Source organism: Podarcis bocagei (genome assembly GCF_964188305.1).
Source record: "Podarcis bocagei genome assembly, chromosome: 16".
NCBI classification, from domain to species: Eukaryota; Metazoa; Chordata; class Lepidosauria; order Squamata; family Lacertidae; genus Podarcis; species Podarcis bocagei.
Genome location: NC_138142.1, coordinates 3,473,027 through 3,494,703, shown reverse-complemented (window position 1 = coordinate 3,494,703; position 21,677 = coordinate 3,473,027). Strand labels below are relative to the sequence as shown.

The 21,677-nt window shown below is 47.5% G+C and overlaps 1 protein-coding gene across 23 annotated transcripts in view; it reads right to left on the bottom strand.

The window, feature by feature from the left end:
• NCOR2 (nuclear receptor corepressor 2) overlaps positions 1-21,677 on the bottom strand; it is a 389,949-nt gene that overhangs the window by 43,055 nt on the left and 325,217 nt on the right. For 22 of the 23 annotated variants that reach the window (XM_081174437.1, XM_081174422.1, XM_081174418.1 and 19 more), the window contains 9 exons: positions 18,914-19,075; positions 17,253-17,389; positions 15,955-16,060; positions 15,635-15,739; positions 14,501-14,604; positions 8,571-8,721; positions 3,357-3,506; positions 1,223-1,309; positions 135-415 (listed from right to left, as the gene is read on the bottom strand). In XM_081174437.1, coding sequence (XP_081030563.1) covers positions 135-415; positions 1,223-1,309; positions 3,357-3,506; positions 8,571-8,721; positions 14,501-14,604; positions 15,635-15,739; positions 15,955-16,060; positions 17,253-17,389; positions 18,914-19,075 — 1,283 coding nt within the window. The remainder of the gene's footprint in view (positions 1-134; positions 416-1,222; positions 1,310-3,356; positions 3,507-8,570; positions 8,722-14,500; positions 14,605-15,634; positions 15,740-15,954; positions 16,061-17,252; positions 17,390-18,913; positions 19,076-21,677) is intronic. The other variant, XM_081174426.1, reaches the window with a different exon arrangement.

Here is a 21,677-nt window from a genome sequence, read left to right as displayed (position 1 = left end):
AGGAAGTGGACAATTCCAATCTCTGCCTCTAGTTACACATAGCAGGAGCTCCTAAGCAACTGAGCAGAGAAGGACACTTGTGTCTTCGCATCCTCCCTACCCCAATGCCTCTCTGTTGCGGACCGTGTGGATACCTGGGTGATAGAGCCCTCCTTCACAGGCCTCGTCATCAGAGAGATGTCAGGCGTGCGCCTCAGCTCCTCCCTGGGAATCTCATGGATTGACCTTCCTGCTTCCTTCACAGTGGCAACAAGGCCTTCACGAACTGCTTTCATTTTCAACGGGGTAAAGCTCTCATGAGGCCTGACCTTGTAGGCCTCGGATAAGTCCCTCGGAGGTGTGCTTTCCCTCTTGAGCTGCTTAGCTTCTCTTCTGAGGTAGTCCTCGGAGGCTTCCACGTAAGATCGAGGTATTCCTGGGGGAACATACCAAAAGACAGACTCCATAAATGGGCTTCCTACAGAAAAGTAACTTCTGCAATTCTCTCTTTTATCCTCCAGACGAAGCACATCACACAATTTTCAACTCAACTAATTCAGTTCATTTGCAAAAAGGACCATACTTGAAGACCAGAGGCCAAAGCGCAGCCCTGTGGGCAACAAACAAAATAGAACACTAAACATGCCATGAAAATTTCCAGGCCTAATTTGTTAACACAGCCCAAAGACCAACATCATTACATAGTCTTTTCTAGCTCACAGAACTGACTTGAATCACTCTGCAGGTCAGACTGTGGTGAGGCTGTCATGAGATTGACTCCACCCCAATGCCAAATTTATGCACAGCCCTTTAAAGTGTCTTCACATGACTGGGACAGAGAACAAAGTCCTCTTCCCCTTACTCTCACTAGTTGACATTGTATTTATAGCCTCCTGAGCCTGAATGCCCCACATTGGCACACTGCTTTATTATGGGAGGAAGGGGATTCGGGAAACATGCAGGGTGAGTGCAACTCATACCAGCTGTACTCCCCCTTTGTGTCTCCTGAATCCCTTTCCTCCCAGAACTTCCCACAAACTCCCACATCCTCCTGAAGAGATTATTCAGCTGTCATAGGCAGAAGGCTGGATTTGGCTGACAGACAACCTACTGCCTGACCCAAAACAGTTGCCAGAAAAGTAAACAACTACTGAATTAGGATTAGAAAGGAGATTATCAGCATGACAGGCTGACAAGTTCTGCCCCCAGGTTAGATTTCCACGCTCCCTTTGCTACACATTACCTTGCGTGATAGAGCCCCGGATGTGATGCGGTTCTTTCAAATTGAGGGGACTGTGGCGGTCGGGTGGGATGGCTCGTCCCATTAGACCTAGAGTTGCCCCACACAAAAGAAGAAACATATTAAGACATTTCAAAATGTGCACTTTTTATGCTCCTCTGTTCCCTCTGAGAACTTCTAGAGTTTCTATAACCAAAAAGCCAGACAGCAGAACTGGAATGAAGGGCCTTCCCCTTACACCTCATTTCCACTGTGTTTCTTTTACATTTTAATTGGACTGTAATTTGGAAACTCCCCCAGCTGTCTCCAAACTGGTGCCCCCTAGGTCCTGCTGGCAGGGGCAGACGAAAGTCACATTCCAAAGAATCTAGAAAGCACCTGGCTGGCAAACGTGGAGTTGCAGCTTCTTCCTTTATTACTTTCTGTCTCCTGCCCCCACCCAACTCACTCATTATTAAGCACATGAAAGCACCACAAGCAAATTTTGAAGACCTGCACACAGGGACCTTGCTTCTAATTATGAGGAAATGCAGGGGTCCCCTTCACAAAGGTCCCCAGCAGCACAGAGGCCTCTTTCACAAGGTGCAAGTGAACACACGTAAATAACTTAGCCATAAGCGCAGGGCCAAAAGTGGGTCCAGTGGTCAATAAAGCAGTTTCTGCATGTGCTACAGAGGGAAGTGAGGGGGAGATGGGACTCGTCCACCTGGGAGAAGGAAAACTCTGATCCTAAACCTTTGCTGCCTTGTGGGCTATCTTCAGGAGAGGAAAAGGCTAATCCTACACAAATCTGGAGGGGAGTCCCTAAGATGGTTGGATGGTGCCTTGTACACCTCCTTCCAGCAACTCCTGCAGCCAAGCTGGCGCCCCACTTCTTGCTCTGATTTCCTTTGGACCACATCAACAAGGCTTGCCATATGGGCAGCCCAGAACCTCCAGACACACTGCCCAGGCTTGTGCACTGAGCAGGTCACTTCAGTGATGCTAACACAGCAGTTTGACTTCACCCCTGGAGGCACACTCCATTGTCTCGAGACAGATGGATGCCAACAAGAAGAAGGGCAGGGCAGCTGGTGTCCTTCCACCAGTGGCCTAACTAGGACTGGGAAAGACACATTGCCCATGTAATCACATTATTAACATGCATTTCCTTGCATGCATTCAAGGTTTTGATGTATTATATCACTGCAATTCTTTTATTTGTTTTTATTTTCTATTTCTCTATTCTGCCATGGAACCTAATGGTGAAGGGTGGGCAAGAATGCTTACTAATAAATAAACACAAATCATAGAATGATAGAGTTGGAAGAGACCACAAGGGCCATCGAGTCCAACCCCCTGCCAAGCAGGAAACACCATCAGAGCACTCCTGACATATGGTTGTCAAGCCTCTGCTTAAAGACCTCCAAAGAAGGAGACTCCACCACACTCCTTGGCAGCAAATTCAATCTTGGGACTGCAAATTCCAGCTTACAAAATAAGAGTTAAAAATTGATTGAGATTCTTCAGTCTTTTCGCAAGCTGAAATAAGGAAATAGGTAACCCAGGATCAACAGGGATGTTATATTCAGGTCTTATGGATAGCTTGTTTGATGTGCATGGAGGCTTATTGTGTAGGATGTCCAAATTAACATTCTCCTCCAACCCTTCCCCTTTCGTTCTGAATGGTTGATTTTAGATGAAAGGAAACAAGAGGAATGAAATAAATCCCGAGAGACAGAAAGCAGCACCAGATTAAAGGACACAGATGCATAACGCTGAATGTTTGGATGGAGTGGTCCGTATGCCGCCATCAGAGAAGAAGGCATCAGCCACCTTTATTGGAAACCTGATGCACTGGAGAGAGTACATATGAATGGACAAAGCTGACTTAAATGGAGACCGGCCTCTGGTCCATCTAACCCATACTGTCTACTGTGACTGTCAACAGCACTCCAGGGTCTCAGAGAGGGTTTTCCCAGTCACCTGCTACCCAGTGATCATTTTAATTGGAGATGTAAGGGACTGAACTTGGGTCCTTCTCCACGCAACCTGTGGGCCCTGTCATTACACCCCTTCCAAAACACGGCAAGGGCAACTGATGACAAGCAGTACAAATTTGACTTGGCTGTATGCAACCTTGTTTGTGAAAGCCCACCTTCGATGCTAGCAGATGGAAGCTCACGCCCAGATAAACCCCGTGATCCTCTCCCTTCCATCATGTCATAGGTCCGTTTGATGCCCATGGCCTCGTGTGGGGCTCCAGAGTTTCTGCTGTTCTCTTTGGGACACTGTGCAACAGCACCACCTGAAGGGGGAGAGGTAAAACAAAGCAAAATAAGAGGTGCATGAACGTCCAGGTGAAAGATTGCAAGACTGCGGCTCATGCTTAAGGCAGGACCTTGGCCAAGGGGAGTCTCCGAGGCCTCAGTCCAGCATAACTCAGCAGCTTTTGTAAACATTCCAATTTGGAGTCAATTCCCGGGAACCAAGTCATGTTTTCCCTCCCAACTTGCAATTCCAGATTTGGTGGCCTTGTGCTTAGACTCACCCCCGTCTCTAGCCAGCAGAACACTGCAAGTCAAGTCCAGGCCTGGCAGAATTTGCCTTCGCCTTGGCTTTCTTCTCTAGAAAGAGCCCTTTGTGAATATAGTGGCCCTCCCTTATTTTCTTTATGTACTCCTTTAAGATCTCCCCAACCCCCGCACGCTGCTCATCAATCTGTGGAGAAAAGACAACTCAGAACCACTCCATATCAACCTGAACGCAAAGGGGGAACCTGCCTTTCCCCCCCTCCGCCCCCAAATTTGAACCAACAGATGGGCTACAACGCTCCAAGCTTAAAAAGCTGAAGGAAGAAATCTGAGGAGGAAAAATAGCAGAACAAAGGGGGGGGGGACTACAAAGAGAGAGGCCAGTGCTGGGAACATGCTGTGCAGCCAGAGACCAGAATGATAGCAAGACATCTGCTGCGCCTGCTATCCAAACCTCATGCAAGTGAATCTTATCTCTACAAGTTCCGAACTCTTTGCTTCCCTTCCGTGAGACCAGTTCAGACAACCATTCTTATTTATAGAAGTTCAGATTTGCTGCACAGATGGTACTACAGTCTTTATCCATCTTATGAGAGACGATTGGCAGAGACCCAGCAGTGGTAACCCCAAGCAAACCTTTAAAACTACTCTAAAAACTCCTCCCAAGTTGAAAAAGCTGTATAGATTTTTTCTGCACTAGCTACTGAAAGGGGCCATGTGTTCGCATGTGTGGCATAACAAGAGTGCACACCATTACATCATAGGAACACTGAAATGAAGGAAAGTGCCCCTGAGTCAGGCCACTGGTCCATCAGGGTGAAGGTTACTCTGAGCTGGGCTGGTACTGAATACCACCCTTTGCTTCCCCTCTCACCCAGCAACCAAACAAGATATGGGTGTGTGGAAGTAAGCTATTTGGGGGTCATAAAAATGAAATTTCTGCCCCAGTTGCCAATTCTTCCTGCTTTTAACAGGCTCAAGTCATGCAGTCAGAGTTTAAAGGAGCTGAGTTTTGAAACACGCGGGGTGTGTATGTGCATTCCTACATCCTGTCATCAACAAACATCTGTGCTGCTCTTTTCTCCCTCTGCTCCCGAGCATGTTTATGGGAAGGGGGAGGGGCAAAAAGAGAAAGAAAAGGATTTTGTAAACATTTGCCTTCCCCACAGAAGAGCTATTAGCAATAAGAATAACCAATCTTCTGCAATTCAGCTTACAGACGCTGTAAGCTTTTGCCTCATTAGAGCTCTTTTCTTGGCAAGTATCACTGTGGCATCAATGTGGCATCAATCAGTGCTCCCCCCTTCCTGTCCACCAGAACTCAATCACAGATTTATTTATTTTTAAGCTTCTCGATTCGACACTTCCGTCCTTACAGACTTTGCTAAAATTCCAAAGAGGACTTTCAGATTTCAATGTTTTTCTTTTTAAAAATCCAACTGAGATTTTCTTCCTCTGAAGAGCCAGTGTCCATGTGGCCCAACAGGCTGGTGTTTCACCCTTGTTTCAGCAAAAACCACCCACCAGGAAAGATGCCTAAACTGTTTTTATCCATGTTGACTCTGCCAAGAGATTTTTGGGTAACTCTTGGCCAAGTCTTTTGTTCAACACTTGCTATCTGGTTGGGAAAAAGTTAAAAGGCAAGAAAGGAAGAGGAAGAAAAGATGCCTTATACATGATGCCAAGAATTTCCCTGAAAAGAGAGTGGGGCATACTTTAAATGCTTATCCACAATTACTTTGCCCTGCTCTTTCCAGGCAGAGGTCTGCACTTTCACGCTCCATGTCTGAGTGGTTGTGGGTTGGGTTTTGTTTTTTTGCCTGAGCTTTCTCCACGAAATCCCGCTCAAAGCTGAATCAGAGCAAATGTCAATTCAGGTTCTCTGTGGATAACTGTTTGCTCCGATTCAGCTTTAAAGAGTTGGTTTTTGCAGGGAAAGCTCTGGAGCAAAAGAAGAAGAAAAAAAAATGCTCAGACACAGAGCTTTAAATAGCATACTGTTCCTGGAAGGAGCAGCTGCTATTATTCATTTTATTATTTATTTAGCCTGTATCCTGCCCTTTTGCCCCAAAGGAACTCAGGGTAACAAGCACATCTATAATTGACAATTTTTTAAAAAAATAAAAAGCAGTTTTTAAACATAAAAACAGTGATCTCAGGTTTGCCAGATACAGAAACGAGGGAGACAGATGCACCTTGCCAGGGCTGCCCCTGAAAAGGCCCTGACATGAGTCAGTGCCAACTGGGCAGCCTCTGAGGGCGCCACCACCACCAAGGCTTTGTGAGTGGGACACAGAGCAAGCAGGCAGCACTTTCTTGTTTCTTTTTAGACCAATGGCTGGAAACTCAATCCAGGGCTTAGTACAGGGTTGGGGAATCTCAAACCGTAGGGCCAAATGTGGCCCCCAAGCCTCTCTTATTGGGACTCTCCCAAGGCCACGCCCTCTCACTGGCTCCGCCTCACTCGCCTGAGTGTTTGTGTCTGGTTGGAATGTATCTGTGACCTCTAAAAATGATTCCTGCTTGCCTGGCTAGGGGACATAGAGTGGTTTGCGAGAGAGTGTAGAAACCACCAGACCTCTGTACAAAGGTTAACATTTACATTCATTGCTCTGTGCGCTTTTGCCTCTGGCCCCACCTACCAGTGGTATGTGGCTCTCAGAAGGCTGCCCCTGAGAGAATGTGGCCTGTGGGATCAGAAAGGGTCTCCACCCCTGAATTAGTAGCTTTAAGTACACACACAAACAATGGTGCCACCTTGCAGGAAATGCCGCACAGACTTTGCTAGGAATCCCAAAGTACAGCTGGGGTGACAGTGGCCAGATCGACACTCACAGCCCACATGCATGAAGTCCACAGCAGAAAAGCTAAGGACCAGGTGCACAGCCTGGAAGTCACTTTGGACTCACAGCTGTCCATGGAGGCGCAGGCCAATTCTGTGTCCAGGGCAGCTGTTTTATCAGCTCCATCTGGTACGCAGGCAGAGACCCTACCTGCCTGCGGACTGTCTCTGTTTGAAGCCGTCCAGAGTAGCGGGGAAACCCAGCCAGATGGGCGGGGTATAAATAATAAATTATTATTATATTATTATTATTAGGACCCTTGATAATCCTCTTCTCCAGGTGAGGAGACGAGCCCAGAGCAAAGGTCTAAAAGCCGACCCTTCTCCTTTGGCAGCCAACATGGCAGTGCTGTTCACATGGCCTGGCTTTAGCTCTGTAGCAAAGACAAGTGGAGGCAGATGGAAAAATGTTACTGGGAAAGGAAGCCATCCATTCGGAGTGATGTGTAACTTATAGGCATGGTGCAGCTGCTGATTTGTGAGAGAGATGCAGAAGGGCATATGGGGCAACACAGATTAGGATCTGGCTCTTACCTCTCAACTGTGATCAGCACAAAAAGTGATGCAGTGCATTAAAACAGATATTCACGAAATCACAGTTGCATCTTGCCACGCTGCCAGGGCAGGCAAGGCACGTGACATCACACACCACTGCCAATCTGCATATTCTGCAGCCCTTGCACTCGCACTGCTGGGCCCAAAATACGGCCTGCAAGGTTTATCCCATTCATCGAGTATTCTGCCAACTGGGGCAAATCAAGAAGCAGCCCACTCTCTCAGCCTAACCTGCCAAATATTCGTTCACTGCCCTGGCTTCACTCTGACCAGAACGATACTTGCCTCTGGCTCTTGTAAATGACTTCCAATAGGCATGACCTTACAAGGCCTGTCAGCAGGTTTATATGGAAGCAGGCAATCCTGCTATGCCTGGTTACCACAGGACTGTTCTCTCTACCTTTTGCAGCTTAATGGAAGCATGAGAAACAGGTGGGCAGGAGAGGTTCCCGTGGCCCAGCTGCCTGCTAGGTGAGCTTTGATTAATTCCCTCTGCTGCTTCTGACCTGCTGGGCTCCTTTGTGGTCTGCTTCAAAATACAGTCAAAGAGGAAAGAGGCAGGAAATACACATGCTCAAATGACTGCTAAGCTTTCTGAAAACAAAGCCATGTAGGCACACCAGGCCCCAAAGGTTTCTTTCCCGTCCTTGGAAGGGGCTTCTCTGTGATGGGTATGTCAATAGGTTCTCCAAAGAAACACATTGTTCTGATTCAGAGATAACACTAAACCACAGCAATAGCCTTATGAGCAGATTGGAAACAATCTCTCCCTGGTTTAAATGAAATACAGTCTGTTGATATGCCTGAACTGGGAAATGTGGTTAGTCTCTAAACCATGGTGTATTGAAATAAGTTGGGACTGGAAACCATGGTTTGATCTTGGTTTGTTTGAATAAACAATACTTTAAAAAACGCCAGAGTTTGTCTTTGCCAGATATACTGACAAACCAGTGTGGTGAGAGCCAGTGTGGTGTAGTGGTTAAGAGCGGTAGATTCGTAATCTGGCGAACCGGGTTTGCGTCTCCACTCCTCTGCATGCAGCTGCTGGGTGACCTTGGGCCAGTCACACTTCTCTGAAGTCTCTCAGCCTCACTCACCTCACAGGGTGTTTGTTGTGGGGGAGGATGGGAAAGGAGATTGTGAGCCGCTTTGAGACTCCTTCGGGTAGTGATAAAGCAGGATATCAAATCCAAACCAAAGTTATAATTTTAACTGGAAGCAGAAACTTCCAACCTCCTCTTATAGCACTAGTTGAGGGAGAAGGGAGGGTTTGAGCAAGAAACTCAAGCACACCTTAGTGTTATGTCTGAGCTGGGCTGATATTACTAACCCCTTTGCCACTCCTATATAACATATCCTGCCTCATTTTCAAGGGATGCTACTGGCTCCGTCATTCAAAGCCTTCTCTCACAAGTGGTGCCAGAGAGGAATTTTGACTCACCATCGTAGGTCAGGACATGTCCCTTCTTCCCCTCGTAAATGACGTGTCCCTTGGGCAAGGCGTCCTCTCTCACTTTCTCCGCTCTGCTGGGGCTGTCTTCTCCGATTATCCTGGTAATGGTTCCTTTGTACAGAACTTCGGCTGGGGTACCCTTGGAAAGAGACCAAGATCCATATTTAACAGTGTCATAAACAATTAAGGCAGAAGCAGAGTGGGAATACGAGCGCGCGCGCGCACACACACACACACACACACACACACACACACACACACAGATGAACACACTGTTCCAACAGGCAAGCTGGACAAAGGGGAGAAAGACAAGCAAACTCCATCCTGCAATGCCACTTGCTGTCACAACCAATAGATATGTACAGCTTAATTATTGATGGGCACAATAACTGTGGACTGAGTTTTGTCCAGGACAGTGGGGGGTGGGGGTGGCGAAGTTTAAGTGTTTCATCTTAGGTTGCTGGGAAGAGATAAGGTGAGAGGAAGATGGAAATGACAGGCACCACAATTCAAGAAGATGGTGCAAGCCTGAGACCTGGTACGGTAGACTTTCTGTATGTGAAGCTGAAATGGATGCCAACACCCACGCACACCCACACCTCTCCAGGTTTCTTTGATTTCTTCCTTCTCCCTGCACTGACCCTGAACCTCTGTATTGTAGAAAAGGGACCAGTGGGGATTTATGCCTTTGTGCATTTCAAAAATCAGCTTCCATTAGTCATAGTTGGGACACACCTTTGAATATGTAGAAGCAAATGCCTCTTAAAAGAGGAATCTGCTCTGTGCTAAGTCAGGTCATTGGCGATCTCCTCCAGTCGTTCTCAACCTGGTGCCATCCAGATGAACTACAAATCTCATCAGCTGCAGCCACCTTCCCAGTCTGGGTGCCTGAGAGCCTTTTGTCTGAGTTGCTGAGAGTAAAATCTGGGCCATGGGATATGCAAAGAATGTGCTCTACCACTGAGTTCTAGTCCTACCCACCGCCAGCCACAATCTGCACAGGAGTAGAGGAGTTGTGCTTAGAGGAAGTTCTCCTGAGGCCCACCTTCCCTAGCAATTATTGATTTGGGGAAAGGAATAAAAGGACCACACAGAACCAGAGAAGTGAAGAAAATAGAAAACAGAGTAGAGTGAAGAGAAAGTGACCGTGCTTCCCAGTGGATGGAGCGCCACGCGCACTTTGCAGCAACGTCCCTTCCTCTTCCTTCTCCCTCTCATTTCGCACTCCATGCTGCCTGCATCTCCTTTGTCACGGGCAAGGTGCGTGGGTGCAGCAGGGTGCGTGGGGGGGGGGAGGCTGTTTCTTTGTGCAAGTATTACTGTGAAAGGAGGTGATCTTGTCCTCACAGCAATATAACCAGATATAAAGAAGCCTTTTTTCTTGTCACCAAGCACAAGGGACCCATTGACTGAGAAATCAATTTTGATGTAATTGTATTTTGCATACATTATAAAAAATATAAATAAAATATGTTCTATTTACAAACAAAACATTTCTACCGGTAGGACAGGGGCCACAGGAAGGAAACAAGGTCAGAAAGGGGTCACGGTTGGAAAAGGGTTAAGAAACACTGATCTAGTCCAGCCCCCTGAAATGCAGGAATCTTTTGCCCCCCAGTGTGGGGCTCAAACCCATGAGATTAAGTCTCATGATCTACCGATGTATTCTAGAAAAATATTTGCTTGTTTATTTAAAAGCATTTCTATAACGCTTAATATCTCTAATGAGTGCATAGTCTAAAATACAAACAGTATATAATTAAAACAGAACCACAACCTAAAAGCAGTAACACAGCAATATAAAAACTCATAAAACCATATAGAAGTGAATACAGCAGAAATCATAAGACTCAATCATGTAAAAACAGGGTTGAATCTTATGGCTCAAGTTATCTAAAGATACTTGTGGCTGTTGCAGAAGGAAGGACATTCCACAAAGACACCCCTTGCTTCCTTATTCACAATCCCAGACACAGATTTGAGATCACACCTTGCCCTCTTCAGGCATCAAATCTAGGTAAGTGAAGACTACCAGAATGCAATCTTATGTATAAGTGGCATTTGTTTGGGGGGGGGGGCAGAAGTTAGGCCACATATTTTAATCCTACCCCTCCTTGATTCAGGAAGACATATCAGGTGAGCAGATTGCTGAGCTACCGGGATGGTTGCTTGGAGAACATGTTTGTCTTTACAAAGAACTCATATAGAGGAGGGAGAAAGGTTGTTTTCTGCTGCTCCAGAGAAGCGGACACGGAGCAATGGATCCAAACTACAAGAAAGAAGATTCCACCTAAACATTAGGAAGAACTTCCTGACAGTAAGAGCTGTTCGACAGTGGAATTTGCTGCCAAGGAGTGTGGTGGAGTCTCCTTCTTTGGAGGTCTTTAAGCAGAGGCTTGACAACCATATGTCAGGAGTGCTCTGATGGTGTTTCCTGCTTGGCAGGGGGTTGGACTCGATGGCCCTTGTGGTCTCTTCCAACTCTATGATTCTATGATTCTATGAACTGATGGCTCCAGGGGGTAAGGCTTAAGGAATGGAGATTGGAAAGAGATGAACAATGCCCCGCCAGGACTCAAGACACAGAACCAGAAAGAAGCAATCAAGAATATCGTGATCCAGCTCTTAACACATCGCTGAAGGTTGCTCTGAGAGCTTCCCTGTTCAATGTAAATGGAGTGCGCTGTTCCTGCGCAAGAGGCACAATGGCGCTGTTTTCAGTACCACGCCTGTTAGCCCAGCTTGACTGAAAACATTTGGTGGCAGCTTTCTACACCTTCAGCTGAACTTCCCCTTTACAGCAGATGTGCTCAGAGGGGATTTGAAAAGAGAGGGGTGACAGATGGCTGTGGAGAGCACAACTCACCTTTAAGCATCTGCATTCTGCACATGCGGCTTATGAATGGGTAGTATTGGCTGTCGCAGCCAAGCAACAAGAAACCATGATTAGCCCTGGAGGATGTTGGGTGGGTGGGTGGGTGTGCACCCACACAGCACTGTGCGCAAGAGGGCACTGCCAATCTAAAGTCCTTCTGTGTAGGAAACAGTGTGCAAATGTACATAAATCACCATGTGTATTAAGTGCCTAACACAAAGCCTTTCATTACATGGACATGTGATATATATGTATCGGGAAGTTGGAAGCACAATGGGGGCTTCATTTCACCCAACAAAATATACATGTGCCTGCAAAATAAGCACAGAAAATGTTCAGTGAAGGAATTCTATTGCATTAAGGTGCTGTAGCAAAGCATTAAGTGCTGCAGAAAAGATTAGCAACCACCTTCAACTCCAACTTGGGACGCACAGTAATTTGCTACTCCCCCCCCCCCTTCCAGCAGCTGAAGTAGCAGAGAGAAAGATAATGGAGGGGGGGGAGCTACCAAGAGAGGGAGAGAATGACAGAAAGAGACAGAGAGAGGACTGGCAGGCATCCCAAGCTGGGTAGAACTGTTGAAGACTGCCTCAAGGCAGGGAGCCAGCTGAGTGCGCTTAGCCCAAACCAGCATCGTGAATGTCAGCACCTTGCAAGTGACGTCTAAGCATCCATTAAAGGATCAGTTCTGAGCCCCAGATGTACCCCCCCCCACACACACACACTCCTGCAAAGGCAGAGTTGTTCTACATGGGACAGAAATCCTCCATCCTTGGTCAGCCCATTGAGTTTGAGGAAGTAAGATATGATCAATAGGATTTAAAACTGAATGCAAATCTTAATGGTTGGGGTGTGACATTGGCAATTTAAGAACCAGTAGGTGTGAATGATTAACGCGGGCGGCGCTGTGGGTTAAACCACAGAGCCTAGGACTTGCCGATCACAAAGTCGGCGGTTCAAATCCCCGCGACGGGGTGAGCTCCCGTCACTCTGTCCCTGCTCCTGCCAACCTAGCAGTTTGAAAGCACGTCAAAGTGCAAGTAGAAAAATAGGTACTTCTCTGGTGGGAAGGTAAATGCTGTTTCCATGCACTGCTCTGGTTTCACCAGAAGCGGCTTAGTCATGCTGGCCACATGACCCGGAAGCTCCCCCAGCCAGTAAAGCGAGATGAGCACCGCAACCCCAGAGTTGTCTGCGACTGCACTTAGCTGTCAGGGGTCCTTTACCTTTTAGGTGTGAATGATTAATGGGTTAAAGCACTTCAACTGCTATAGTTTTGAGCTGATGCGCAGTTTTCAGTATTTTTTAAAACCAGCATTAGACTAAAAGGAAGCCAACCTCAGCCATTATTATTCGCCTCTGCCGTCTTCTGCAGCAGTTTTGGGCAGCAGCTTCACCCCTGCTAGCAAGCTCATCAGAAAAGCCAAGGGGCACCTGGTTTGAGGAGGCGGAGCGAGTGCAGTTCTGGATCTCCCAGTGACAGGCCTTCTAGCGGCAGCTGAGCTCTTATTTATCCTTCCCAGATAAGGAGCCCAAAGTGAGGGCAGTGGAATCCAGAGTGTTTATAAAGCAGCTTTATAGATCTGAACACCAGCCAGCGAAAAATCTCTAAGGGAAACGGATTCTCTCTGCTCGGTTTCCAGATAAAGCAATAACTCAGCAGCCCAAAGTGATCACCCACTTGGCAGGGATCCTGCTGCTGGAGATGACGGATGGCAGTCGGATCTCTCTGGTGTGTGTGTGTGTGTGTGTGTGTGTGTGTCCGAGGGACAACGCCTGGAAGAAGACCCAACCCATTTGGCAGCCCACTCTGTTTCCCTTGCCTACTAAATGATACACTGATTTGGGGAGAGAGGTTTTAGGAGCCGCCAAGCCTTTACCCACATTAGCGGCAGACCAAAGCCAGAGAGCCGTAAAAGAATGGCTCGTTGCCCACCTTGTTCCTTTTGCATTTCCTCACAGAGCCTAGTCTACTTCTCCTGCTAACAAGGCAGGGGCGGACCCGGGAGAAGGTGGGGGCCTGTTACATGCATTGTTCTCTTTCTGTGCCAATTCAGAATGTCAGTATTTCAATAAATCAGAGAGGGAGGGCAGAGCCTGGTACAAGTAACTGGTTATCATTTGTGCTGCTCAAGCTGTACCTCTCCAGAACATAAATGAAACTTTATAAGGAATAATAAAAAGAAGACCCAGGTCCACTTCAGTAAGTCACTGTGAGGTTTATAATTGCAACATGGGGAAAAATATATTTACACATGCACTTCCAAGGAATAACAATTCCTAGAATATCAATATTGCTAGTAAAAATTATGTAATTAAAAACTGAAATAAATTATTTTATCAAGTTGTAAACTGCCTTGGATGTTTCACATGGAGAAAGGTGGGAGAGATTTATTTATTTTAGTCATTTACATGCCACCCAACAATAGAAGTTCACAGGGCAGTTTATAACAAGACTATATTTTGAGCCAGTCCTACTTAGGACACAACCTGCTAACGTTCCTTTTCATGAAGACGCTCCGAAGAATGGAACTTCATCCTATGCCTAATCCAAGCATCTGGTTTGGGCCACAAATAGATGCATTTACCCTCCGATGGCACGAGAGAAGCAGAGTTTCCAGCCAAGAAAGCATCGCTCCTAAGCTTATGGGGCAAGAGTGCACCAAGTTAAATGTTGCAGTTAGAACGATTGTGGGGTGCCCCTCTTGACACATCCACCTCCCTGCCCTGCGCCCTTCAGCAAGGTTGATGCCTTGGTGGTAAAGCGCTTTGTTCTATCAGGCTTCTCAAGCCTTTTCACATTGGGCTGGACTAGATGACCCTCAGGGTTTCCATCTGTCAGCGAACTCCCATGTGTTGTTCAGCCTTGACCTGGGCCCCTTGGGCTCCACAGCCTCTCTGCACAAATTGAGAAATGCACTCAAGTACACAGGTCTCCCTGGTGGAGAGGGGAGGTGGACAAGCGCTTTCTCAGGGAAGCTTGCCTCCTGAGGAAGTTCCAACCCAATTTTCACTGACCCCTGGAAGCAGAGAAGAGACCTACGTGTGTGATGGATCCTCGATACGTGATGGGAGACTCCGATGGCGGCCGTGGGCTTGGGGTGCCTTTCGTGATGCTGCCTCCCGACAACGAGCCCAGGGATGTTCCTGCAGGATACAACCATGTCAAAAATGCCGCCAGCCTGGAGGAAGCCCAGGCACTGCAAATTAAGGCACTGGCGGATAGGGTGGTGCTTTTAGACAGGGGTGGGGAAACTTTTCCCAGTTTTTTCTAAGGGCCGCATCAGAACCTGGGCAACCTCCTGAGGGCCACATGCCAGCAGTGGGCGTGGCCAGAAGTAAAAAGGGGCAGGGCAATGGGTGTAAATTTCTGGTTTCTACACACCCTTCTCTGCTCTCCTGTTCAGGCAACCAAGACTTCAAGGGCCCATTCTAGACATGTGAATACACTCAGGGGAATGAAGCAGAAGCAGTGAGGGGGGTGGCCTGGAGAGGACAGGGGCCCGGAGAGGTGCAACTGGCCCCCAAGCCTGAGATCCCCCGGCCCCACCCCTGCTTTTAACATGTGCCAGTTTCTAGAGCACTTCTGGACACTTAGGAGGTCAGAGGTGACATTTAGGAAGAAACAACTTAGCCATGGACATTTCCCTATTTGAACTCTTCTGTTGCACGCAGGCAAGGCCACTGTTGGTCCAGTATGCCAGACAGCGTCCGCCCAGCTGTATAAGCCATGCAAACAGCTCCTTGGAGCAGCAAGGTTTTCAGGGACACTGAAGAAACATTGGGAAGGACTGCAGCTCAGTGGGGAAGTATCTATCTGCTTTGCATGCAGAAGGTCCCCTGTTCACCCCCAGCATCTCCAGGCAGGCAGGGCAAGGCTCTGGCCTGAAATCCTGGAGAGCTGCTGGTTTTATTCTGTATTTTTATGTTGTGAACCACTCTGGGATCTTTGGATGAAAGCTAGTATACAAATAATAGCAATAATGATGATGATGATGTTCTAATTCAGCATAAGGCGGCCTCCTATGTTTCCAAGAATCCTGTGCAACGCCATCAAAAATGCTGGGATGCAACTCTCAAGACTGTACATGGCAGCTTCAGAGAGGGACGCTGCAAGTGACCCCCCCCCCCTGCCCAGGGAACAAGAACCTCAGAGGGCACAGTGCCACTGCCTCACCCCGAAGGACGGAGTTCTCCTGCGACGTCTGCACAACTAAGCTTTCTGGTTGGCCAGCCTGGCTCCGCGGAGAGAGCTGCTCCTGCTTCACTCCGGGGAAAGGCACTAGAAAATATTAACATATCATGCAGCCATGTTACAGTGCCAGAACAGGAGTGGACTGGGGGTGGGGGCAGCTGTCAGGCTGCTTCCTGTCGTAATTTCTCAATATTCCTTAACTGTGAAGTCTCTCTTCCAGCTGCCAGCTGTGGCTCTGGTGCCGACAGCTGCATGCCCCACCCCTGCAGTCCAACAGAATGGGGAATATTATGGCGTCTTACCCAGCTTCTTGGGGTCCACTGTCAGAGGAAGGCCCATGCCGATGGAGCCAATGGGGACTTTTGCATGCTCAGAGCTGAATGGAGTGTGGAGCTGGATAGGCACCCCCTGAAAAGCACATCAAAGGGTGTTGTTACAGGGGAACAAGAGCAACAGGTGCAAGTACCAAAGTAGCTCTGCTGTCACACCTTCTGAAATAAGTCATTACTGCTGCAGTTTGATATTTCATTCATGGAAGGAGGGTGCTAGGTTCTGCACAGAGACAATAGAGGACTGATGGGACAAGGATTGAGGGCAAGGATAAAGCTTGATAAAGCCAACCACATGAAACAGTCCAGGTAGCCTTTAGTTTATACTACTGTTTGCACAAGCATTTCCCCACAGTCACCTGAAAACTGATTATGGGTTTCGGTGGACCACTTAGGGCTTATTCACACTTACCTTTCCTCCACTCTTTGCAGGCACGGTCCACAATACAAAGCTACAGGTCAATGAGCCTTTTTTTTGCTCTGGAGTTTTTCCCATTAAAACTTGCTCTTTAAGGCTCATTTGGAGCAAACAACCATGGAAAACCCAAATTGATGTTTGTTCCAATTCAGCTTTAAAAAATGGGTTTTTGTGGGGAACCCTTGGTGCAAAAAACCCAAAACAGAATGAAAATGCCTGGACATGGAGCATTAAAAGCACAGACCTCTGCCTGGGAAAAGCGGGAAATGTTATTGCATTCTGCAGGATTCAAACTGCAGTACAATAAAATGCAATCTAAACAATAAAAGAAGTAGGAAACACACAATTAAAGATCAATGGGAATGTTTAATGCAATGAATGCACTGCTTCTTGTTTTCAGTCACAAATTGACAGACACACTGCAGACCTCCTAAAGGAACCTCATGGACAACTGTTGGTCTGGGAAGCACAATGTGGGGGGAAACCTCCCCCCCCCGCTTATACTTTTAATCCATATTCCTAAATGCAACCAAGGATGTAAATACATGGCAACAATGTCTGTCCAGATTCACGCTAGCCTCCCTTGGTCTCTCCCTCCTTCCCATCCCCGTTGCTTTCCTCACTGTCTGTTTCAGACTGGAAGCTGCTTGGGGGCAGGGACCTGTCTAATTTTTGCCTATGAAGTTCTGCAAGGTGCTGTACATACACAGATGACACCTTAGTCCCTTACACCACTACCCCTCCCCTGCTGATACTCTTTGTCTGGGAGAATCTATAAAGATCAGAGCTGCCATGAAAAGACCTGCCTAGCAAAAGGAATGTCTTCCACATGCCCTGACACCTGAGCCTTTACCTGGGAAATAGAGCCAAGGGGCCTTTCAAGAACAGAAGGATGCTTGGTAGAGATGAGAGGGGGAGGGTTGGAGATGGCGGACAATCTCTGGAAGCCCGGCCGAGAACCTTCATGCATGTTTAAGGAGATTGAGTGACCTGCATACAAAAATAAATAAATAACTAAGCAAGGAAAAAAGCAAGAGGCATTTATAATTTCGAATTATATTTTTAAAGAAAGACAGCTTCACTTGTTGTCTCAAGCTTCCAGTTGTGGTGTGTGTGTGTGTGTCTGTATGTGTGATAATACTAGCTCAGCTGGTTAGAGTGTGGTGCTGATAACGCCAAAGTTGCAGGTTTGATCCCCATAAGGGGCACTGCAGTGAGAGTCATTGTAGACAATACTGTACTAGACAGATTAATGGTCTGACCTGGTACAAGGCAGCTTCCCAAGTTCCTAGTGCTGCCGCCATGGGGCCTCGTGCCTACGAGCACTGAGTTTCCAAGAACGGTGGGACAGAATGTCTCTCATGGAAAGCTCCTAAGCAACAGATTATGAAAACTGCTTTCCAAGGGGGCTCATGGTGGCAACTGCTACCTGCATCAGGTTGTTCACACCAGCAAAGCAAGCCCACTTCAGAGTGCAAGGGCCTCAAGGACCCCTCTCCCCATATGAACCAACATCTGAGGCTCTGCAAGAGGTCCGGAGGATGACAACACGAGAACAAGCCTTTTCTGTGGTGGCTCCCCACTTGTGGAATGCTCTCCCCAGGGAGGCTCACTTGGTACCCTCATTATATACCTTTAGGTGTCAGGCAAAAAACATTCCTCTTCTCCCAGGCCTTTGGCTAACTAAATAATCCATGACTTTTAAACTGCAGGTGTGTGTGTGGGGGGGTGTTATTATTTTGTTTGTTGTTATGTTATAAATGTTTGTGTTTTTATAAAGTGTCCTGTGATCCTTGGATCACAGCAATAACCCAATTCCCTTTTAAGTGTTCTGTGGGAGGAGGTTACTGGTTTCTATTCTTGGTTTTATTATGTCTTTTTTATCTTGTGTTTTTATGGTGTGAACTGCCCTGAGATCTATGGATGAAGGGCAGTATATGTCAGGAGCGAGCCAGCAATAAATCACTCAGAGTAAGTCAGGATGCGCTCAGAGCTGTCAGGCCTAATGAGCACAGCAATTCTTCTCTGGTAGGTCTTGCCCCTATGAAGCACTTGTGGAGACTGAAGGTCCCTGCCTTCCCACAGCTGCCTAAGTTTCCTCATCTCCAGGGTTTTCCCAAGCAATCTGAGACTGTGCCTGCATGTCTGCCTTTGCTCCTCCTGCTTCATGCCTCTCTCTTGCAGCAGGAGGGGAAGAAACCCGTGCATCTTCACCAGCCTGACTCCCTCATCCCACTGTCCTGTTTCAGCTTCTGCCTCTGATTCTTGGCTACTCTCTGACACAGACCCTCCCAGCTCCCTAAGCTTCCGACACCTCTCTCCCACCCCCCTGCCACAGCCTTCTCCCTCTTCTCCCTGGGACCACTCACTGCCCACTAATCCCCAGGCTCTGAGCCTTCCTTCCTTGGGGGTTCTCTAGCTGCTGCCTCCCACCATTCCTCTGCATCCAGCCAGTACATGATAGTATACAAATTTAACAACAACGCAACGCAAACCTGATTGAACCTCTCTCACCTGGAGGATTATACTGAAACACGTGAGGCTCAGTGTGTGGAGAGGTTCGGATCAGATCCCTTGAACCTTGGTAGGGAAGCACCGGAGGCCAGCAGGTTGTGATGGAGGGCTCTCCCACCAGCTTTGGCCCCTCCGGGAGGGAGGTGAAATGCACTGGTTTCTCTGCAAGAGAAAACAAAGGGACAGCCAATCAGCAGTCAGAAAGGAACTCCAAGTAGACAAAACACTGGGCTTGGCCGCAGAACAACCATATGCAAATCCTCATTCAGCCATGATGCTCATTGAGTGACCTTGTGCGGACAATCAGGCTCATTCACACACACACACACACACACACACACACACACACACGTCAAGTGATCTCTGCAAAATCAAGCAACAACTTCCAGGCGCAGATGGGCCACTGCATATGTAGCAGCAAAGAGAGAGCCGTTCGTATTGCTATCCTCCATCGCTTGAAACGCAGTGCTTTGCAGTGGGACCTGAGCATATATGCAGCTATCAATCACAATTCAAAGGAATCAAGTTTCACACAAGTACATATGAACTGCAGCTAATTATTCTCTATCAATCTAACTAATCTTGTAAAACCTTTGTGGGATGATCTGAAGAGTTTTGAGTTACGAAAAGCTCAGTGGGGGCGGGGAGAATAACAACAATAGGCAACTCATATGCTACAATCTGAAGGACACCTTCCTGAGGAAGAGCAGGTAGGAAAGGGTCTTATCTTATCGTGGCAACCAATCGCTGATGTACCCTCATCAGAAACTTTATTTATTTATTTGGGTCATTTATACCTTGTCCCTATTTAAGCCAAAGGGGCTCTCAAAGCAGTTTACAAAAAGACAAACAAACCCAACTAGTTGCAAAACTAACTTGTTCAGTTCACAGTTCAGTTCAAGTTCATGCAAATTATTCTCCCCCCCAGCATTCAGAATGTTAAAAGCTACTGTGCTGAAGTATACAATGTACTTAAGAAGGCTCAGAGTACATCAAAGCACACACACACAGAGTGGAAGTTTAATTTATTTTTTCCAACAATTACGATTCTTAGCCTTAAAGGCCCAAAGACGCTAAAGACCAAAAAGCACATTTAAGAGAATGAAAGACAAATGAGAAACTGTTCAAAGTTCTACCAGAAACCAAACTTAATTCACATTCAGTTTGCCGGGCGATAATGAAAACTACTCTCGGGTGCAGCTTGGATGTTTTTGAACTAATTCAGTGAACGTAATTAAACTGAACCTGTTCCTTCCAAGCAGAGGATGTGGGACCCAGCTGTTGGGCTCCAGCGCCCTGCCAGCCAGCATGGCCAAATCAGGGGCGCTAGGAGCTGCGAGTCCAACAACATCTGGAGGTCAGCAGCTTCCTGTTCCCTCTGCAAGGGCTGCTTCATCAGGCCGCTGCCCACCAGAGGCAAGGACCTCAAGACAGCATGGCTGGGCTGAAGATGGTTCTCCTGTCAGGAATGTACTCCTCCTACATACACAGTACACAACTGTTTAAGAACAAGCCTGATTAAACGTTACCCAAAGATGATTCTATCTGCTGCTCTGCTTTTAAATCTGTTGCCTTTATTTGTTTTATTCTGGATTTATTTGTCTCTGCTGTTACTGCTAGCCCACCCGGGTGGGTGTTTGCACTTAAGCAGGGACTAGAAACCGTGAGTTAAAAATAAATAAACGAAGTTGCTTTTTTCCAAGTCAGAACATTGTGCCATCTAGCTCACTCTTGCCTACACTGGGGTTTGTGGGGACCTTTTTCGACTCGATGGTCACATTCCCTTGTCATCGCCGGGGTGGGGGGCATATGCCAATGGCAGACATGGGCAGAGCAATGGACGTGGCTTTTCCCTTTGTGCAGTAGGCCACATTCCAGCCGTGGAGCCTCTCCATCCTCTCTCCAGGCAAGCAAAAGGCATTGCCACAGAAGAACACACTCCAGCCGGGCAAGAAGATTGCAAGGAGGGTGAAGAGCAGAGCAGCGGGAGGCATGGCCTGGGGAGAAGGGGACCGGCTTGGCAAGAGGATGCAGGGCCAGAGAGAAGCCCGAGGAGCTGCATTTGGCCCACCCCAGCCTACCTGGCCTAAAGAGTTTCAGGCCAGGGTCCCTCCCAGCCCTACCTGGAGATGCCAGGGATTGAATCTGGGACCTTCTGCATGCAAAACAGGTGCTTTACTACTGAGCTATGGCCGTCCCCAAAAGGAATGAGGGAACAAATTATCTGTTTGCCTTTAGTTGTGTAAAAACAACTTTACTGAGAGGCTCACAAGCCAACAAACAAATGCCCTTAAGGTCCTTCCAAGCACAACTAATATCTGAGACCAATGGAGAGATGAGGATTGCCAAGACCTTCACAGCACTTTAGGTCTACGGAGGCAGGTCCCTCAAGAAAAGCAAAAGCCCAATAAAAAAGGAGCAGCATCCACTGTCCCCGTGAAAACTCGTATGAAGGGACTTGTGTGACTCTAAAGTCTGCTTTTACTTGCTCAAACTGCTAGTAATGCAGATGGGGACTGTTTGGAGTTACGCCAGAGGTGAGACGGATACTGAGGGACTGAAAATGACCTGTTCAACCAAGGACTTTTTTGAGGGGGGCAGCCTAGGGCCTCTCTGTGGGCCCTCACAGTGCCAGGGCTTCGACCCTGGAAAGAGCCAAGAGGGAGATCTATGTGAAACACACACACCCCAATGCTTTGATGCGACACCAATGTCCGGACAGACAATGGAAGGAATGGGCATGGAAAATTCTCCTAGCCAAGCC